Here is a 15,630-nt window from a genome sequence, read left to right as displayed (position 1 = left end):
TGAACAGCTGATACCTTCCAGGACCTCCCTTGTGTTCTCCTCTTTCCATGTATCCTGCCCTGGTTAAAATCCTAATTACCCTCCCCTCCAATAACTGGTCCAATCACCTCTAGATTCTCCCTGGACCAGCCTCACTACACTACCCAGTGCTACTCACACAACCAGCCAAGGTACAACTTCACGTGGCTCTGGTGGGTCTGTCTTCCCTGTATAAGTCTTCAGTGTCTTCCCAGTGTCAACAAGCCCAAAGTCCTCATCTGGGCCCTTACTGGTCATTGTGATATGGCCTCCACTGACCTTTCCAACCCAGCTCCAATGGGGCACCTACATCATAGTCACAACGGGAGTGAGGTCTCACCCCTGCCGCCCACCTGATGCTTTGGCTTCCACTGGTCCCTGTTCTTGAACAGCTTCACGTCTCCCAGTCTCTCATTAATTTTAGCAATGATGATGGCTCATCTTGAGTTTCCTTCGTCCATAGAGCCTTTGGGGAGCTCAGCCCCCCTCCCCACATCACCCCTAAAATGCTCAGAGGTCTTTGAAGGCACAGACTGTCTCACACATTTTTTCATCCTCTGTAACAGCTGGTATAATAGTTCAAATGTAGTAGCAATGTAGTAAACAAGGGTATGAAAGAAGCGGTGCTTTCCAGAAGAGGTGGTCCCAGAATTTGGCCTCCTAGGAACTCCTACTGACATACTGTGAAAGGACCTATAGGTCTTTGCTGAGCTTGGGCTCTGAAATGGAAAGATGTGCTCCAAATACCTTGCTCCCCTGTGTTAGGAAGTAGAGACCTACTTTTTCTTCCCTGTTGTATAACTGTAATAAATTAGAGAATAAATATCAAGGAAAGAAATAAAATTTAAAGATAATAAGCCCACCTAGAAATAATAGCTAGTCATATTTTGATATTTTAACTGCCAGAATATTTTTCAGTAAATACATATGAAAGATAATATATTTATGAAACAAAAATAGGATTATATTTTACATATTTATTTACAATGTCCTTTTATTACTTAGGAACACTATGTGTACTGAAAGGGAATAGGTTAATACAGTACGTATTATTATATATTACATATCATAATATTGCTTATTCATAACTGTTTAATTTTTAAAATATACGTTACATCTTTATTCCAGGAAGTTATCTATACTTATCTATACAACTTGTCCATGGACTGTTGCCAGTCCGAAAATTACTAAAGGTCCATGAGACAAGTACCAAGATTATAAGTGAGTGTTCAGAAAATTTTAAAGGAATGTAACATTTCCATATCTAGCAATTCATTTTGGAAGCTATTTTTAATGCAAAAATAGTACATATTAAATATTCATCTTAACAGAATTAACTACTATTAACATCAATCAAAATTTTATACCTACATGCTAACTCACCACACAGTTTTTCACGTGAATGGGAAGACACAATCTGTACTACTTTTCCAGTGATTTTTTTCACTTAGTGCATGTCTTTCCAAGATATATACGTAAAGTAGATATTTATTTAAAAGTCAGACCTACTGAGGAATAATTTACATACAGTAAAATTCACCCTTTTTAGTGTAGAGTTCCGTGAGTCTGAGCAAACATATACAACATAGTAATTGCCACCACAGTCAAGGTAAAAAGTTGCATCTCCTGACAAATTACCTCCTGCCTCTTTGCAGTCAATCAGTCCTACTATCCCAAATTCTTGGCAGCACTGATTGGATTTCTGTTCCTAAAATTTTGCCCTTTTGAGAAATAAATGGAATCATACAAATGGAATATGTAGGTTAAAGTCGGCCTTCTTTTATTTATTATAATGTAAGTAAGATTTATCTGTGTGTTGCACATAACAGTCCATTCCTTTTCATTGCTACGTAGTATTCCATTGTATGGATATACCACCATTTGTTCATCCATTTGTAAGTCGGGGGATGTTTGGGTTGTCTCCAAATTTTGGTTGTTATGAATAAAGCTGCTGATAACATTTATGTACAGTTTTTTTGTGACTATTAAACTTGTGCCTTAATATACATTTCATTTCTTTTGGGCAAATACCTGGGTGTGTGATTGCTGGTTCTTGTGGGTAGTAATATGTTTAACTCAGTAAGAAACTGTCCAGCTGATTTCCAGAGTTGCTGGCTGTACTTCTTTGCACGGTAGTCAGCAATGTGTGAAAGTTACAGTTGTTCTATATACTTGCCAGGACGAGTTTTGTTGTTTTTGTTTTAATTTTTGCCATTCCAATAGGTGTGTAGTGATATTTCATTGTGGCCTTAGTTTGCATTTCCCTAATGACTAATGATGTTGACAACCTTTTCATGTGCTTATTGGAATTCATACATCTTCTTTGGTGAAGTGTCTATTCAAATCTTTTGCCCATTTTTAGTTGGGTTATTTTATTTATATTTATTGAGTTTCAGAGTTCTTTAGAAAATGTAGATACAAGTTGTTTATCACAAATGTGTTTTTTTTGTGTGTGTTTTTTTTTTTTTTTTGCGGTATGCGGGCCTCTTACTGTTGTGGCCTCTCCCGTTGTGGAGCACAGGCTCCGGACGCGCAGGCTCAGTGGCCATGGCTCACGGGCCTAGCCGCTCCGCGGCATATGGGATCTTCCCGGACCAGGGCACGAACCCGTGTCCCCTGCATTGGCAGGCAGATTCTCAACCACTGCGCCACCAGGGAAGCCCACAAATGTGTTTTGTAAGTATTTTATCCCAGTCTGTAGCTTACCTTTTCATTTTATTAAGAATATCTTTGGAAGAGCAAAATTTTTCAATTTCAATGGAGTCCCATTTATCAAATTTTTCTTTTATAGATCATACTTTCAGTATCATGTATAGAAATCTTTGCTTAACATAAGATCTTTTCTCCTGTGCTTTCTTCCAGAAGTTTTATAATGGTAGGTTTTACGTTTAGGTCTATGATCCATTTTTAGTTACTATTTGTACATAGTACATGCTGCAGGTCAGGGTTTGTTTTTTGCATATAGGTATCCAATTGTTCCAGCTTCATTTGTTGAAAGATTATTATTTCTCCAATTAATTACCTTTGTACTTTTGTCAGAATTAATTGGCCATATGTACATAGATGTATCTCCAGGATCTTAATTCTGTCTCATTGATTTATGGGTCTGTCCTTTTACAAATACCACACTGTCATGATTATTGTAGCTTTATAGTATATCTTGAAATCAGATAGTGTAAGTCTCCTAGCATTGTTCTTTTTCAAAAATATTTTTGCCTATTTTAGCCCTTTGCCTTTCCCTAAAATTTCAGTATCAGCTTGTTGATACTGGGGCTTTGACTGGAGTTGTTTTGAATATAAAGAACATTTAGGGGACAATAGACATCTTAACAATATGGACTGCAAGTCCACGGACATGACATCTCTGTTGATTCATTTAAATCTTTGTTTTTTTTCATTAGTGTTTTTGTAGTTTTCAGGCTATAGATCTTGCTCATATTTTGTTAGGTCTATACATAAGTACCTTATGTGGTTTTTGTTATTTTAAATCATACTGTTTTTTAAATTTCAAATTCTAGTTGTTCACTGCTAGTTTGTAAAAGTACAATTTATTTTTGTGACTTTGCTAAAAACTTACTATTTCTAGGAATATTTTTGTGAATCATTTGAGATTTTCTATGTAGACAATCATGTTATCTATGAACAGATACAGTTGAATTTCCTCCTTTCAATTTGTATGTTCTTTATTTCTTTTTATTGCTGTATTCCACAGCTTAGAACTACAGTACTTAGAAGGACAATATCTTAGTAGCACGATTCCACAGTACTATGTAGAATAGGGAATACAGTAGTTCCTCTTTACCCACAGTTTTGCTTTCTGTGTTTGTTACCCTTGGTCAATTGTGGTCTGAAAATTTTAAATGGAAAATTCCAGAAGTAAACAATTCATGAGTTTTAAATGGCATGTTGTTCTGAGTAGCATGATGAAATCTCACACTGTCCCACCCAAGATGTAAATCATACCCTTTGTGTAGTGTATCCCGTCAATTAATCAGTTAGCATCTGTCTTGGTTATCAGATCAACTCTTTTGGTATTGCAGTGCTTGTGTTTAAGTAACCCTTATTTTACTTAATAATGTCGCCAAAATGCAAGAGTAGTGATGCTGATATACCAATTCAGATATACGAAAGAGAAGCCATAAAGTTTTCCTTTAAGTGAAAAGGTGAAAGTTCTCAAATTAATAAGGGAAGAAAATATTGTATGCTGATGTTGCTAAGCTCTATGCTTTGAATGAATCTTCTCTCCATGAAATTGTGAAGAAGGAAAAAAAATTGTGCTAGTTTTGCTGTCACATCTCAGACTGCGAAAGTTACAGCCACAGTGCATGATAAGTGCTTAGTTAAAATGAAAAAGGCATTAAATTTGTACAATAAGCTATTTTGAGAGAGAGAGAGAGCGAGAGCGCAAGCATATTCACATAGCCTTTATTACAGTGCATTGTTGTAATTGTTCTATTTTATTATTAGTTATTGTTGTCAGTCCCTTACCCTGCATAATTTATAAATTAAAATTACCATAGGTATGTATAGGAAGAAAAAATGTGGTATATATAAGGTCCAGTAATATCTGTGGTTTCAGGCATCCACTGTGGGTGTTGGAACATATCCCCCTGCAGATAATGGGGGATTACTGTAGTGAGAACAGATATCTTTGTTTTGTTCTCAATCTTAATGGGAAAGCATTTAGTCTCTCACAACTAAGAATAAAGTTAGCTATAGATTTTTGGTAGATCCCTTTATCAGGTTGAGGAGATACCCTCTCTCTAATTTGCTGAGTGTTTTTTTTTCTTTTAATCATAAAAAATGATTGATGATGTATTTTGTCAAATGTTTTTCTATTTATTGAGGTGACTATACAGTTTATCGTCTTTAGTTTGTGTATATAGGAAATTATATTGTTTTTTCAATGTTGAACCAGCCTTGCATTCCCCCACATATACACTATTTGATCATGATATATTATATTTTTAATATATTGCCAGATTTGATTTGCTAATATTTGTTGAGAAGTTTTTAATTTGTGTTCATGATGGATATTGGTCTATAGTTTTCTTTTAATATTTTCATCTGGTTTTGATGTTGAGGTTACGCCTTATGAGTTGAGAAATATTACCTCCTATTTTATGGATGGGTTTCTATCTAATTGGTATTATTCTCTATCTACATGTTTGGTAAAATTTACTGGTAAAGTTACCTGAGACTGTAGTTTTTGATTGGCTTTCTTGTCCTAGTTATTGCCAGAAAATTTCTAACTACACATTCAGTTTCTTTGATTCATATAGGCCTATTCAGGTTATCTATTTTTTTTTTGTATGAGCTTTGGTAATTTTTGTCTTTAAAAAGATGTCAATTTCATCTAAGTTGAATTTTGTGGCTTAGTTTAGAATATTATTTCATTATCTTTTTAATGTCTTTAATATCTATATCATTAATATCCCTCTTTAATTCCTGATATAAATAATTTGTATCTTGTCTTTTTTATCTGGCTCTGCCTAGAGGTTTATCAATTGTATTGACCTTTTCAAGGAGCAGGTTTTTGGTACTACTGACCTTTTTCATAATTAAAAAAAAAAATTCTGCTTTACTCTTTATTAACCTTTTTTTCCCTACAGACTTTGCATTTAATTTGCTCTTATTTTTCTTGTTTCTTAAGGTTATTAATAACCAACTTAGATTATTGATTTGATACCTTTCTTTGTTTCTAATATAATAAACATTTAGTCCTATAAATTTTCCTCTGATCATTATTTTAGCTGAAGTCCACAACTTTCATACTTTTCATCTTCGTTCAATTAAAAAATATCTATATTTCATTATGACTTCCTGTTTGAGTTGTGTGTTCTCTAGACGTATGTTGCTTAATTTCCATATATTTAGCAATATTCCAGACCTCTTTTTGAATTCATTATTAGTTTAATTTTGTATGGTCATATAACAGTTTGTATGCCTTAAATTCTTTTAAATTCGTTGAGGTTTGTTTATATCTCAGAATGTGGTTATTTTAGTAAATATTCCATGTGTGTTTAGAAAGTGTGTATTTTTGGTCATTTCACATAGAGCTTCATAATATCAGTTAGGCCAAGTTGGTTAATGGTGTTGTTCAAGTCTTTACATCCGCACTGATTTTGTCTGCTTATTTTATCGATCACTGAGAGGAGAGTGATGAAATCTCCACCTGTAATTGTGAATCTGTCTGTTTTTCCTTTCAGTTCTATCACTTTTTGCTTCATGTATTTTGAAGCTCTGTTGAAACTCTAATGTTGTAAGATGGTTATGTCATCTTGGTGAATTGACCTCTTTAATACTATGGAGTATCTCTCTTTATCTAGGTAATAGTCTTTGCTCTGCAAGGGGTGGGACTTGCTCAGTGATGACCCCTCCCGCAACCTTAGAAGACCTTTAATAGTCAGGATTCATCTAATATGGTAGAATTTGAAGACCACATCTGTACTCATCCTGCTTTCTGACTCTTTTTTTTTTTTTTTTTGGTATGCGGGCCTCCCTCTGTTGTGGCCTCTCCCATTGCGGGGCACAGGCTCCGGACGCGCAGGCTCAGCGGCCATGGCTCACGGGCCCAGCCGCTCTGCGGCATGTGGGATCCTCCCAGACCGGGGCACGAACCCGGTTCCCCTGCATCGGCAGGCAGACGCGCAACCACTGCGCCACCAGGGAAGCCCTGACTCTTTAAAAATAATTTATTGAGGTGAAATCCATATAACATAAAATTAACCATTTTAAAGTGAACAATTTAGTGGCATTTACTACATTCAGGGTGTTGTGTGGCCACCACTTCTGTCTAGTTCCAAATATTTCCATCATTCCAAAGTCAACTCCCTTATACATTAAGCAGTTTCTCCCCATTCCCTCCTTTCCCCAGTTCCAGCAATCAGCAATCTACATTCTGGCTTTGTAGATTTATCTCTTCTGGATATGTCCTGTAAATTGAGTCTTACAATATGTGACCTTTCTTGACTAGTTTCTTTCACTTAGCATAATATTTTTGAGGTTCATCTCCATTACTGTATGCATCAGTACTGTATTCCTTTTTGTGGCTGTATAATATTTCACTGTATATACAGTCATCCCTTGGTATCTGTGGGAGATTGGGTCCATGATCCATGGATACTCAAGTGTCTTAAATAAAATGGTGTAGTATTTGCATATAACCTATACATGTCTTATGCATGTCCTCCTGTATACCTTAAATTATCTCTAGATTACTTATAATACCTAACAAAATGTAAATGCTATATAAATAATTGTAAATACAATGTAAATGCTATGTAAACCTGCATGGGACAAATACAAGTTTTGCTTTTTGGAAATTTCTAGAAAAAGTTTTCTTTTGCCAAATATTTTCTATCTGCAGTTGGTTGTATCCACAGATGCAGAACCTGCAGATACAGAAGGCTGATTGTATTGATATATACCAAAATTTATCAGTTCATTTGTTAATGGACCTTTGGTCTGTTTCCATCTTTTGGCCGTTGTGAATAGCACTGCTATGAACATGCATGTACATGTACTGGTACTTTTTGGAGTACCATTTCCATTCTTTTGACTCTATACTTAGGAGCAGAGTTGCAGGGTTATATGGTAATTCTGTGTTTAACTTTTTGAGGAATCCACTATCCCCTTTTGACTCTGTGAATTTTAATCATATCACTTTTTGAGTTTCAGTCTTCCCCAGGGGCCCTGACTTTTCATTTATTGAAACAAGAAAGGCATGGAGGTCATCTTAACAATTCTCACATAGTAGCCTTCCCAGGTGCTCCTAGCATGGTTGCTCCTGTCTCCTTGAGACCTTCCCTGGCAATTTCTTAACCTTCCTGCCTGGAAGATACAACATGACACAATGCAGTTCAGCATAAAGAAGTTCCTTTTAACAATCAGAGCTCCCTCCAAAGGTGATGAGTTTCCCCATTACGAGGAGTGCTTCAAGGTGCTCATGGGAGGGATTCCCCATCCTGCAAGTGTTGGACCACCTGACCTTTACCGATCTTCTGAGGTCCAGGAGCCTTTGTTCTCTCACTGTGTTGTGGCGTATGGAACCTCTGAAGCCTTTCTGGCCATGGGCTTGTGGGTGCAGGTTTTAAACAAAGGCAGCTTCATGGAGTTGGTCTTATTCTCACATACTTCCTGAGGCCGATGAACGTGTTTTCAGCCCTCTTGGTTGTGGTAGCATATTTCACTGATGTGAGAGTAAGTCCAGGCCCTTTTCCCAAATTGTAGTGGATAGTTTTATCCATCTTCTGACTGTTCAAGCCAAAATGACTTAGCATTTTTTATCAGAGCCTTAGTGGCCTCAAGAGGATGCAGACTGGTATCTTCCCTTAGGCTAAAAGCGCCCCACTATCTGCTTCTTCTGGGTGGGGGTGGAATTTCTTCTAGGATCTGCCTGCTTTCTTTTTTTTTTTTTAATTGTATTTGTTTAATGTCTGTTCATCACCGGAACACAAGAACCATGAAGGCAGGGACCGCAGCTCTTTTATCCTCCACAGAATCTCCAGGGATGGCACTAGACTGTGTCACCTATTTCCTGTTTGCCCTTCTTTACCTTGCTCTTTGTCCTGGTGGGTGGGCTCTGCCCTGACTGCCAGGTCCCATTGCTTCCTGGCTTCTGGCTGGATTTGGACAATGAGAAGCACCGCCAGATCAGAAAGCGGGCGGAGAGAGAAGTAGGGCTATTTCCTTTCCTGTTCCTGCCCTGCAGTTTGTGGCTCTGGCTGTGCCCACCAGGACTAGAGTTTAGGTCACACGATCACTTCCATATTTCCATGCGTGTTAGTACTGGATTTCTACCGTTGCTTAGCCCTGGGCCCTCAGCATCCTTGTTAATTTCCTTTCTCTTGCCCACATTCCTGTAAATAAAAATCTTCCTTCTTTAAAAAAATCCCAGGTGATTGTGCCTTCTATTTTTTGGCCAGGTCCCTGCTAGGGTCACAAAATGGGCTGAAGGTTTGGGTAGATGAGTGGATGGTTGGAAAGATGCCAGACTGAGTTTCTGGGTCCCTCCTCCGTGTGACTCCTGAACTGGCTTCCCATGTCCCTGGAAGGCCCTCCCTTACCTGGCCTCTCTGGCTCTCCTCCCCTGCACTCCCCCCTTCTCAGTCTGTTCCAACCACATTGGCTTCCTTGCTGCTTCTATCATATGCCAAGCAAGCTCCTGCCCTCACAGCTTTGTTCGAGCCATTTCCTCTGCCTGGAAGGCTCTTCTCTCTGCTACTCTTACGGTGAAATTCCCTTACTTTCCCCAGGCCTTTCCTGATCTTACCTTTTCAGTGAGGCTTACCTGAACCACTCTACTTAATACTGCAAACTTCCCCCCATCAATATCACCCCAGTAGTCAGGGACCCTTTTTACCCTGCTGTACATTTTGTTTCCAGAACACTTACCACTTTTTAAGAAAATACATTGAACGTATTTATTATGCTTAGTATTTGCCATTTGTTTCCCCTGCTAGAATTTGAGCTCCACAAAGGCAGGAATTTTGTTACATTTTTTGGACAGATGTATCCTGATCCCATAGAACAATGCCAAGTTCATAGTAAGTGCCTGCAATAGGTTGAATAGTGGCCTCCCCAAAGATATGTCCACCTAGGACCTGTGAATGTGACCTTATTTGGAAAAAGAGTCTTTGCAGATGTAATTAAAGATTCCCAAGATGAAATTATCCTGAAGTAGAATGGGCCTTAAATTCAGCGATAGGTTCTTACAAGATAGGAAAAGGGGAGACAGACACAGAGACATGGGAGAAGCCATGCGAAGATGGAGGCAGAGGCTGGAGTGATGTAGCCCCAAGCCAAGGAATACCTGCAGCCACCAGAAACTGGAAGGAAGAGGCAGGGAAGGATTCTCCCCTAGAACTATCGGAGTGTGGCCCTGTTGACACCTTGATTTCAGGTTTCTGGTTTCCAGTACGCTGAGAGAATAAATTTCTATTGTTTTAAGTGACCAGATTTGCAGTGAGTTTTTATAGCAGCCTTAGGAAACTAATACAGTGCCCAATAAGCATTTATTGAATGAAAAAATGAGTGCGTGAATGCAAGCCTTGTGGACATTGCTGTTACCTCCATTTGAAATAATTCTTCTGTTTTCAGTAACTATCAGTGCCTGTGTATAAATGTGAACACGTCTGACATTTAAGCGGTATTCCAATTTTGTTTATGGTACACTTTTGCAATACAAACCTAAGGTCCTGAATATTTTCACCCACTGTACTTAAAAGCTTAAGGTCTTACTTAGTCCCCAAATAATTGCTTTCCCTCTCAGCCTGTCAATAGTGTACCGAGAACAAATTCACCAACTATTTGTTCTTCAGGCAGTGGATGGGAACCCCTATTGGTGTCTAGCCATAAAACATCCCTGTGTCGTTTCCCCATTTCCATCCTGAGACCCTCCTGCTTTCCTTAAGCTAATTCTCGGTTATTGTGTGTTTGGAGGAGCCCGTCACAAGCCTCTATGTGATCACCCCTCGTAACTTGACAAGGGTTATTCAGTCTCCCCCAGGCCCACTCTTGGTGTGTGCTGGGCTTGTGATGCAGTGTGGTAGTAACTATTGGTTCCTTGTAGGAGGCGGAAGGTAAATCAAATTGAAAACACCCTTCCTGTGTCGCGCATCTTCCAAATGTCCTCGGGTCTCTATTACATCTTCTAGAGGCTGCCAGATTCTCTGCGGGCCAAGAGGAAGCTGGAGCAGCTTCTCTGTAGCGACAGAAGGTACCATTAGCAGAAATACATCATCTCCCAATGGTGTTAGCAATAGCAGAGGCCTGGTCATGTCCATCCTTTTGCCAGAGTGAGAGAGTCCTCAGAGGCAGAGGCTGCTGGTAACAGAGTCTCCATCATTCTAAAATATCCCCCCCTGGAGCCCCAGAGCAGCTATTTCTGCTCAGACACAGCCTGAACTTCAGAGAGCTTATTTCAAGCATTGTTTGTTCACAAGAACTCATTGCTTCCCAGATTCTGGGCCTTCTCTAATTTGGGGGTAGGGGAAGGATGGGTGTGGGCAGAGGATGGGGTAGAGGCCCACACGTGGCTAGTCAGTTGCCTTGGCTGGGCTGGATCAGCCCTTCCAGGTGTTTCTCATTAGACCTCTTCAAAGGCACCCTCTTAGCTTAGAGTAGGGGTTCTCAAACTGCAGCTTGCAGGGCCTGTTAAAACAGTTTCCTGAGCCCCACTCCCAGAGTTTCTAATTCAGTAGGCCTGGAATGGGCCCAAGAATTTGCATTCCTCACAAGTGACCAGGTGATGCTGAGATTGCTGACCCAGGGACTATAGTGTGAGAGCCCCAGCCTTAGATGCAGTGAGATGATGTTCTTGTGCTCTGTGCCTCCTGGTCATGGCCTTGGTCATCCCATCAGGCAGTGTGGGGCTTTGGGGGTTGGACCAGGACCTCACTCTCACCCTGTTTCTAGAATGCAGTGAAAGCATCTCTTGATTCCTTATACCCCATCCGTGCTGGTCACCTCCATCTCCCCTGAGGAGTGGAGACCTTCCTTCATGACCTTGGTTCTCCCTGGTGTCTTTCAACACTGTTTTCTCCCTTGGGCCCTTCAGCCCTGGTTGGTAACAGCTCCCCTCTTGCTAGTCTCTGGGTACCTCCACATGCTGGCGCTTCCTCTCATCCTGCCCTTTAAAGTGTCCTTTCTTTAATGTCTCTTCATTTGAACTACTTGTATTGAATTCTGGTTCCTGCAAGGACCCAGTCCTGGAATATTTGTCCCCTCAGGGGATAAGAGTCTTTTCTAGGCAGAGACCTAGCCAGAATCATTAAGTCTTCGTCTCAAGAGCAGTATTGTCATCCACAGTATAAGGTAGAATTACTGCTGAGTCTAAAAGAAATTGAAGAAGTGAGAAATTTATACCAAATGGAAATATGGCACCTTTATCTCTGCTTATTTCAAGCTTGGGGAAATACCAGCCTCTAAATGTCTCGTCACCAGAGCCAGGGAAGGGAGAGGGCTTGCTTGCTGCCTGCACAGGTGTTTTTCAGTAATGGGGTCTCTGATCCAGCTGATGGGTCAACAAATATGTCATCAGTGAGTCACTGGGGCCCCTAGCCTGGGCCCAACCCACGGTGCCTCCATGGCTGGACCAGATGTGTCTCTAGAGGTAGGACTGTGGGGGGATTTCATTTCTGCCTTATGCATGTCTGTAATGTAAAACACCCATCCGTCTTCCTAGCAGAAAACCAGAACGCTGTCTAGAAAACAAGAGACTTGTGTAAACAGATCCACGTTACATTTGGGTGTGCATGCGATACATGTGTATACAGGCATGCATACACACCCACACATACAAAATTAGAGAAAAGAGTGGAAGGAAAATTATCCAGATGTTCATCACATTTATCTCTGGGTACTGGAGTTGCAGGTGACTTTTGGTTTCTTTATAGTTTTCTGTGTTTATTTTTTCTTCCATTAAATTTTTTTTATTATTAGGAAAAAGTGTTGAGCGTGATATAGGAAATACAGCTCAATGCCCTACCCTCTACTTAAGCACTGAGCAAATCCTACTTAGTTAACCTGCCACACAGTTTAGGTTCTACCTCCTCCAAGAAGCCTTTCCAGACCAACCCTTTCCCTCTAAATCTTGGAAAGCACTCTTGCTGAGTTACCGTTCTTATTTCAAGCATGTGTGTCATCTTACTCCAATTGCTCTATGAATTATGCAAAGATAACAGTTACGCTTTTTATTTTCTGCCTGTTTCCCATAAGGTCAAGTGTAGCTTATCACATTGTAGACATTTATTGGTCAATGGGCAGCATATTCCTGAAAGGACAGAAAAGATATGAAAATGTGAAAGACAAACCTAAGTGCCAGCTGTTCATCCAGATACCCCACAGTCCTCACTTGCCTTGGCTCTGGGCCTCCCTCAGCAAGCAACAGGTCAGGGGCTCCAGCTTACCCCTGGCGCTGTGGGGCCTTAGGGCACATCCTGAGCTCCCAGCGGACCTGGCCATGAGCTGTCTCTCTCTCCTCTCCTTCCAAAATGCTGACCACTTTTCGTGAAGCCCGAGGAAGACTTTGCACGACTTTAACAGTGTCAGTGACAAGGCCTGCCCTCATCCTTGGATACCTTTAGGTCTGCTGATAAGAGAAATGTTCATTCCATCCTCTAGAGAAATCCCTTGCAGGAACATACAGCAAAATCAATTAAGTCTCCCTCCTATCTAAGGAAGGATACCATCATTTGGTTCCCCCTCTGGTGAAAGCAGAGTCGTTTTTTCCCTCTTTGTCTTGTATAGTCAACCTCTCCCTCAAAACGCAATCTTTCTCATCAGATTTTTTGAGAACTCTCAGTTCTCTCCTTTAAACAAACAACCATTCTACCCATAGCCCTATACAGCCCTTTCTCTTCTCTATTTCGTGTCAGACTTTTCAAAAGAGTTGCCTATTCCCACAGTCTCCATTTTTATACCTTCAACTTATTCAATAATTAACTCCGTTCTAGATCAGTGTGGGTTTTGAACTCATTACTCTGCCATTAGTTTAATTCCTGGTGACCTCCAAGTGGCTAAATCCAAGGGAACCTTTAGTGTGTATCTTGCTTGGCTTTTTAGCAGTAGTAAAAGCTATTGTTTACACCTTCTTTTTGAAACACAGTCTTTCCTTGGCTTTTATGACCCATGTGGTTTTTCAGCCACCTCCCTGGCCACTCTTACCCATCTCTTTACAGGCTCATCCATGTTCACCCAGCCAGTAAATGTTGAAATGTCTCAACCCAAGGGCCTCTCTTCTTCTCAGTCTGACCTTCCTTTCTTGGTGGTCTTGTCCATATCCATAGTTTCAACTAACGCCTGTATGTACCCAGGGACATGTCCCCTGAGCTCCAGAGGTGTCTCTGCCTTCTTGATGGAGACCTAAGAGTTGACCCATTGGTCCCAACATCCTACCAGTTTACTTCCTTACCGCTTCTTAAAGCCATCCACTCTCATCCTTCACCCTCATCACCCAAGTTTAAACCATATCATGTTTGTGGTTTGTATTTCTTAAATTCAGGACTACTATTAAAGGCTCCAAACTGATCTACCTGTATCAGCTTTTGAGCCCTGACAAATCTACTCTGCCCCCTTCAACAGATCTTTGCAAAATGCAAACAAATCAGGTCATTCTCCCGCTTCAAACCTTGCACTGCTTAGTCTTACCTTTAGGATAAGGAGCAAACTCCCTTACTTGGTCTACACCACCCTGCATAGCCTGGCTCTCTTACCAACTGCTCAGCTCTGTTTCATGCCATCAACATCCCTCACACACACGCCCAGTCATCTACCCCCACTCCACACACACACTCACCTCCTTTTTAGTCTCTCTAAAGTGCCACTGTCCATCCTACCACGAGCCTTTGCCCATGCTGTTCCTTCTGCCTGAAAACATTGGGCATTCTCTCTCTTAGTAACTTCATTAACTTTGTCACTCTTCTCCTTCTGTTCTCAGCTCACATTACAGTAAGTCCCCTACATATGAACCTTCAAGTTGCAAACTTTCAAAGATGCGAACGTGCGTTTGCATGTCCAGTCACGCAAGGCGTGAGTGAAACTGCAGCTCTCCCTCCGTCTCCTGTTGCTGACGATCCTTCAGCTCTACCCTCTCCCACCTCCTCATCTCCCTCCTGTTCACTCAATGCCAGCCCCTGTATGCCAGCTGTAGTACTGTACTACTGTACTTTTCAGGGTACTGGACTGTAAGATTAAAAATGTTGTCTTTACTTTTTGTGTTTGTTTTTTTTTTATGCATTATTTATGTGAAAAGTATTATAAACCTATTACAGTACAGTACTGTATAGCTGATTGTGTTAGTTGGGTACCTAGGCTAACTTTGTTGGACTTACAAACAAATTGACCTTATGAATGCACTCTCGGAATGGAACTCGTTCGTATGTAGGGGACTTAACTGTATCACTTCCCCAGGGATGCCTTCTTCCAAGACCAGATCCTGCCTTTTTTTATGGGTCCTTAAAGAAGCATATACCTCTCCTTCCTAGCCTTTCTTGCCTTTGCAATGTAACACATATGTCTTCATATTATTTTGCTTATCCTTTCCCTTAAATAATCTTTAAGGTCCTCAGGACAAGGACTATATAATTTTTTGTTCATCATTATATCTTCAGCAGCCAGCATAATGCTTCAGCCACAGTAGATACTGAATAAGTATTTACCAGATGATTAAAAGACTTTAGGAGAGAACGATGAAATAAAGTGATGGTCATGGAAACGTGATGGAGCAGGCTAGCGCACCTAGATGTTCCACCCCCAGTCCACCAAGTCAGAAGCGAGAAAGTTCATTTGAAAGTCATGATTCAGGCTTCCAGCATAAATTATATGCAGTTGTGCAAACATGTCAAAGTTTAGTAAATTGAATTTGTTGAATGTAAACAACTTTTGACCAAAATAATAACACAGCTTTAGAAAAAGACATTAGGCACCCACTTTTGAAGAGTTTGTATAATTTAACACACAAGAAAACTTTACTGTAATTATATGCAGACATATACAAAGGATAAATGTTATTTACTTGCTCTAACCTCCATAAAATAAACCTCCAACCAGGCTGCAGCTTGCTGCATTAATCCTAATTTAGAAATCACCCCCACCGAGGTGGTGGGGCCT

The 15,630-nt window shown here is 40.3% G+C and overlaps 1 protein-coding gene across 1 annotated transcript in view; it reads left to right on the top strand.

Moving 5' to 3' along the window:
- Nucleotides 1–14,649, top strand: part of LOC102993792 (leucine-rich melanocyte differentiation-associated protein) — a 129,476-nt gene extending 114,827 nt beyond the window's left edge. Inside the window, exon 7 of the mRNA XM_055081164.1 lies at nt 14,459–14,649. Within this exon, the coding sequence (XP_054937139.1) occupies nt 14,459–14,558 (100 nt within the window). The 3' untranslated portion in view covers nt 14,559–14,649. The remainder of the gene's footprint in view (nt 1–14,458) is intronic.
- Nucleotides 14,650–15,630: the final 981 nt, after the last annotated feature.

The sequence above is a fragment of the Physeter macrocephalus genome, chromosome 20 (assembly GCF_002837175.3).
Source record: "Physeter macrocephalus isolate SW-GA chromosome 20, ASM283717v5, whole genome shotgun sequence".
NCBI lineage: Eukaryota > Metazoa > Chordata > Mammalia > Artiodactyla > Physeteridae > Physeter > Physeter macrocephalus.
This window is presented reverse-complemented; position numbering and strand designations above follow the sequence as displayed.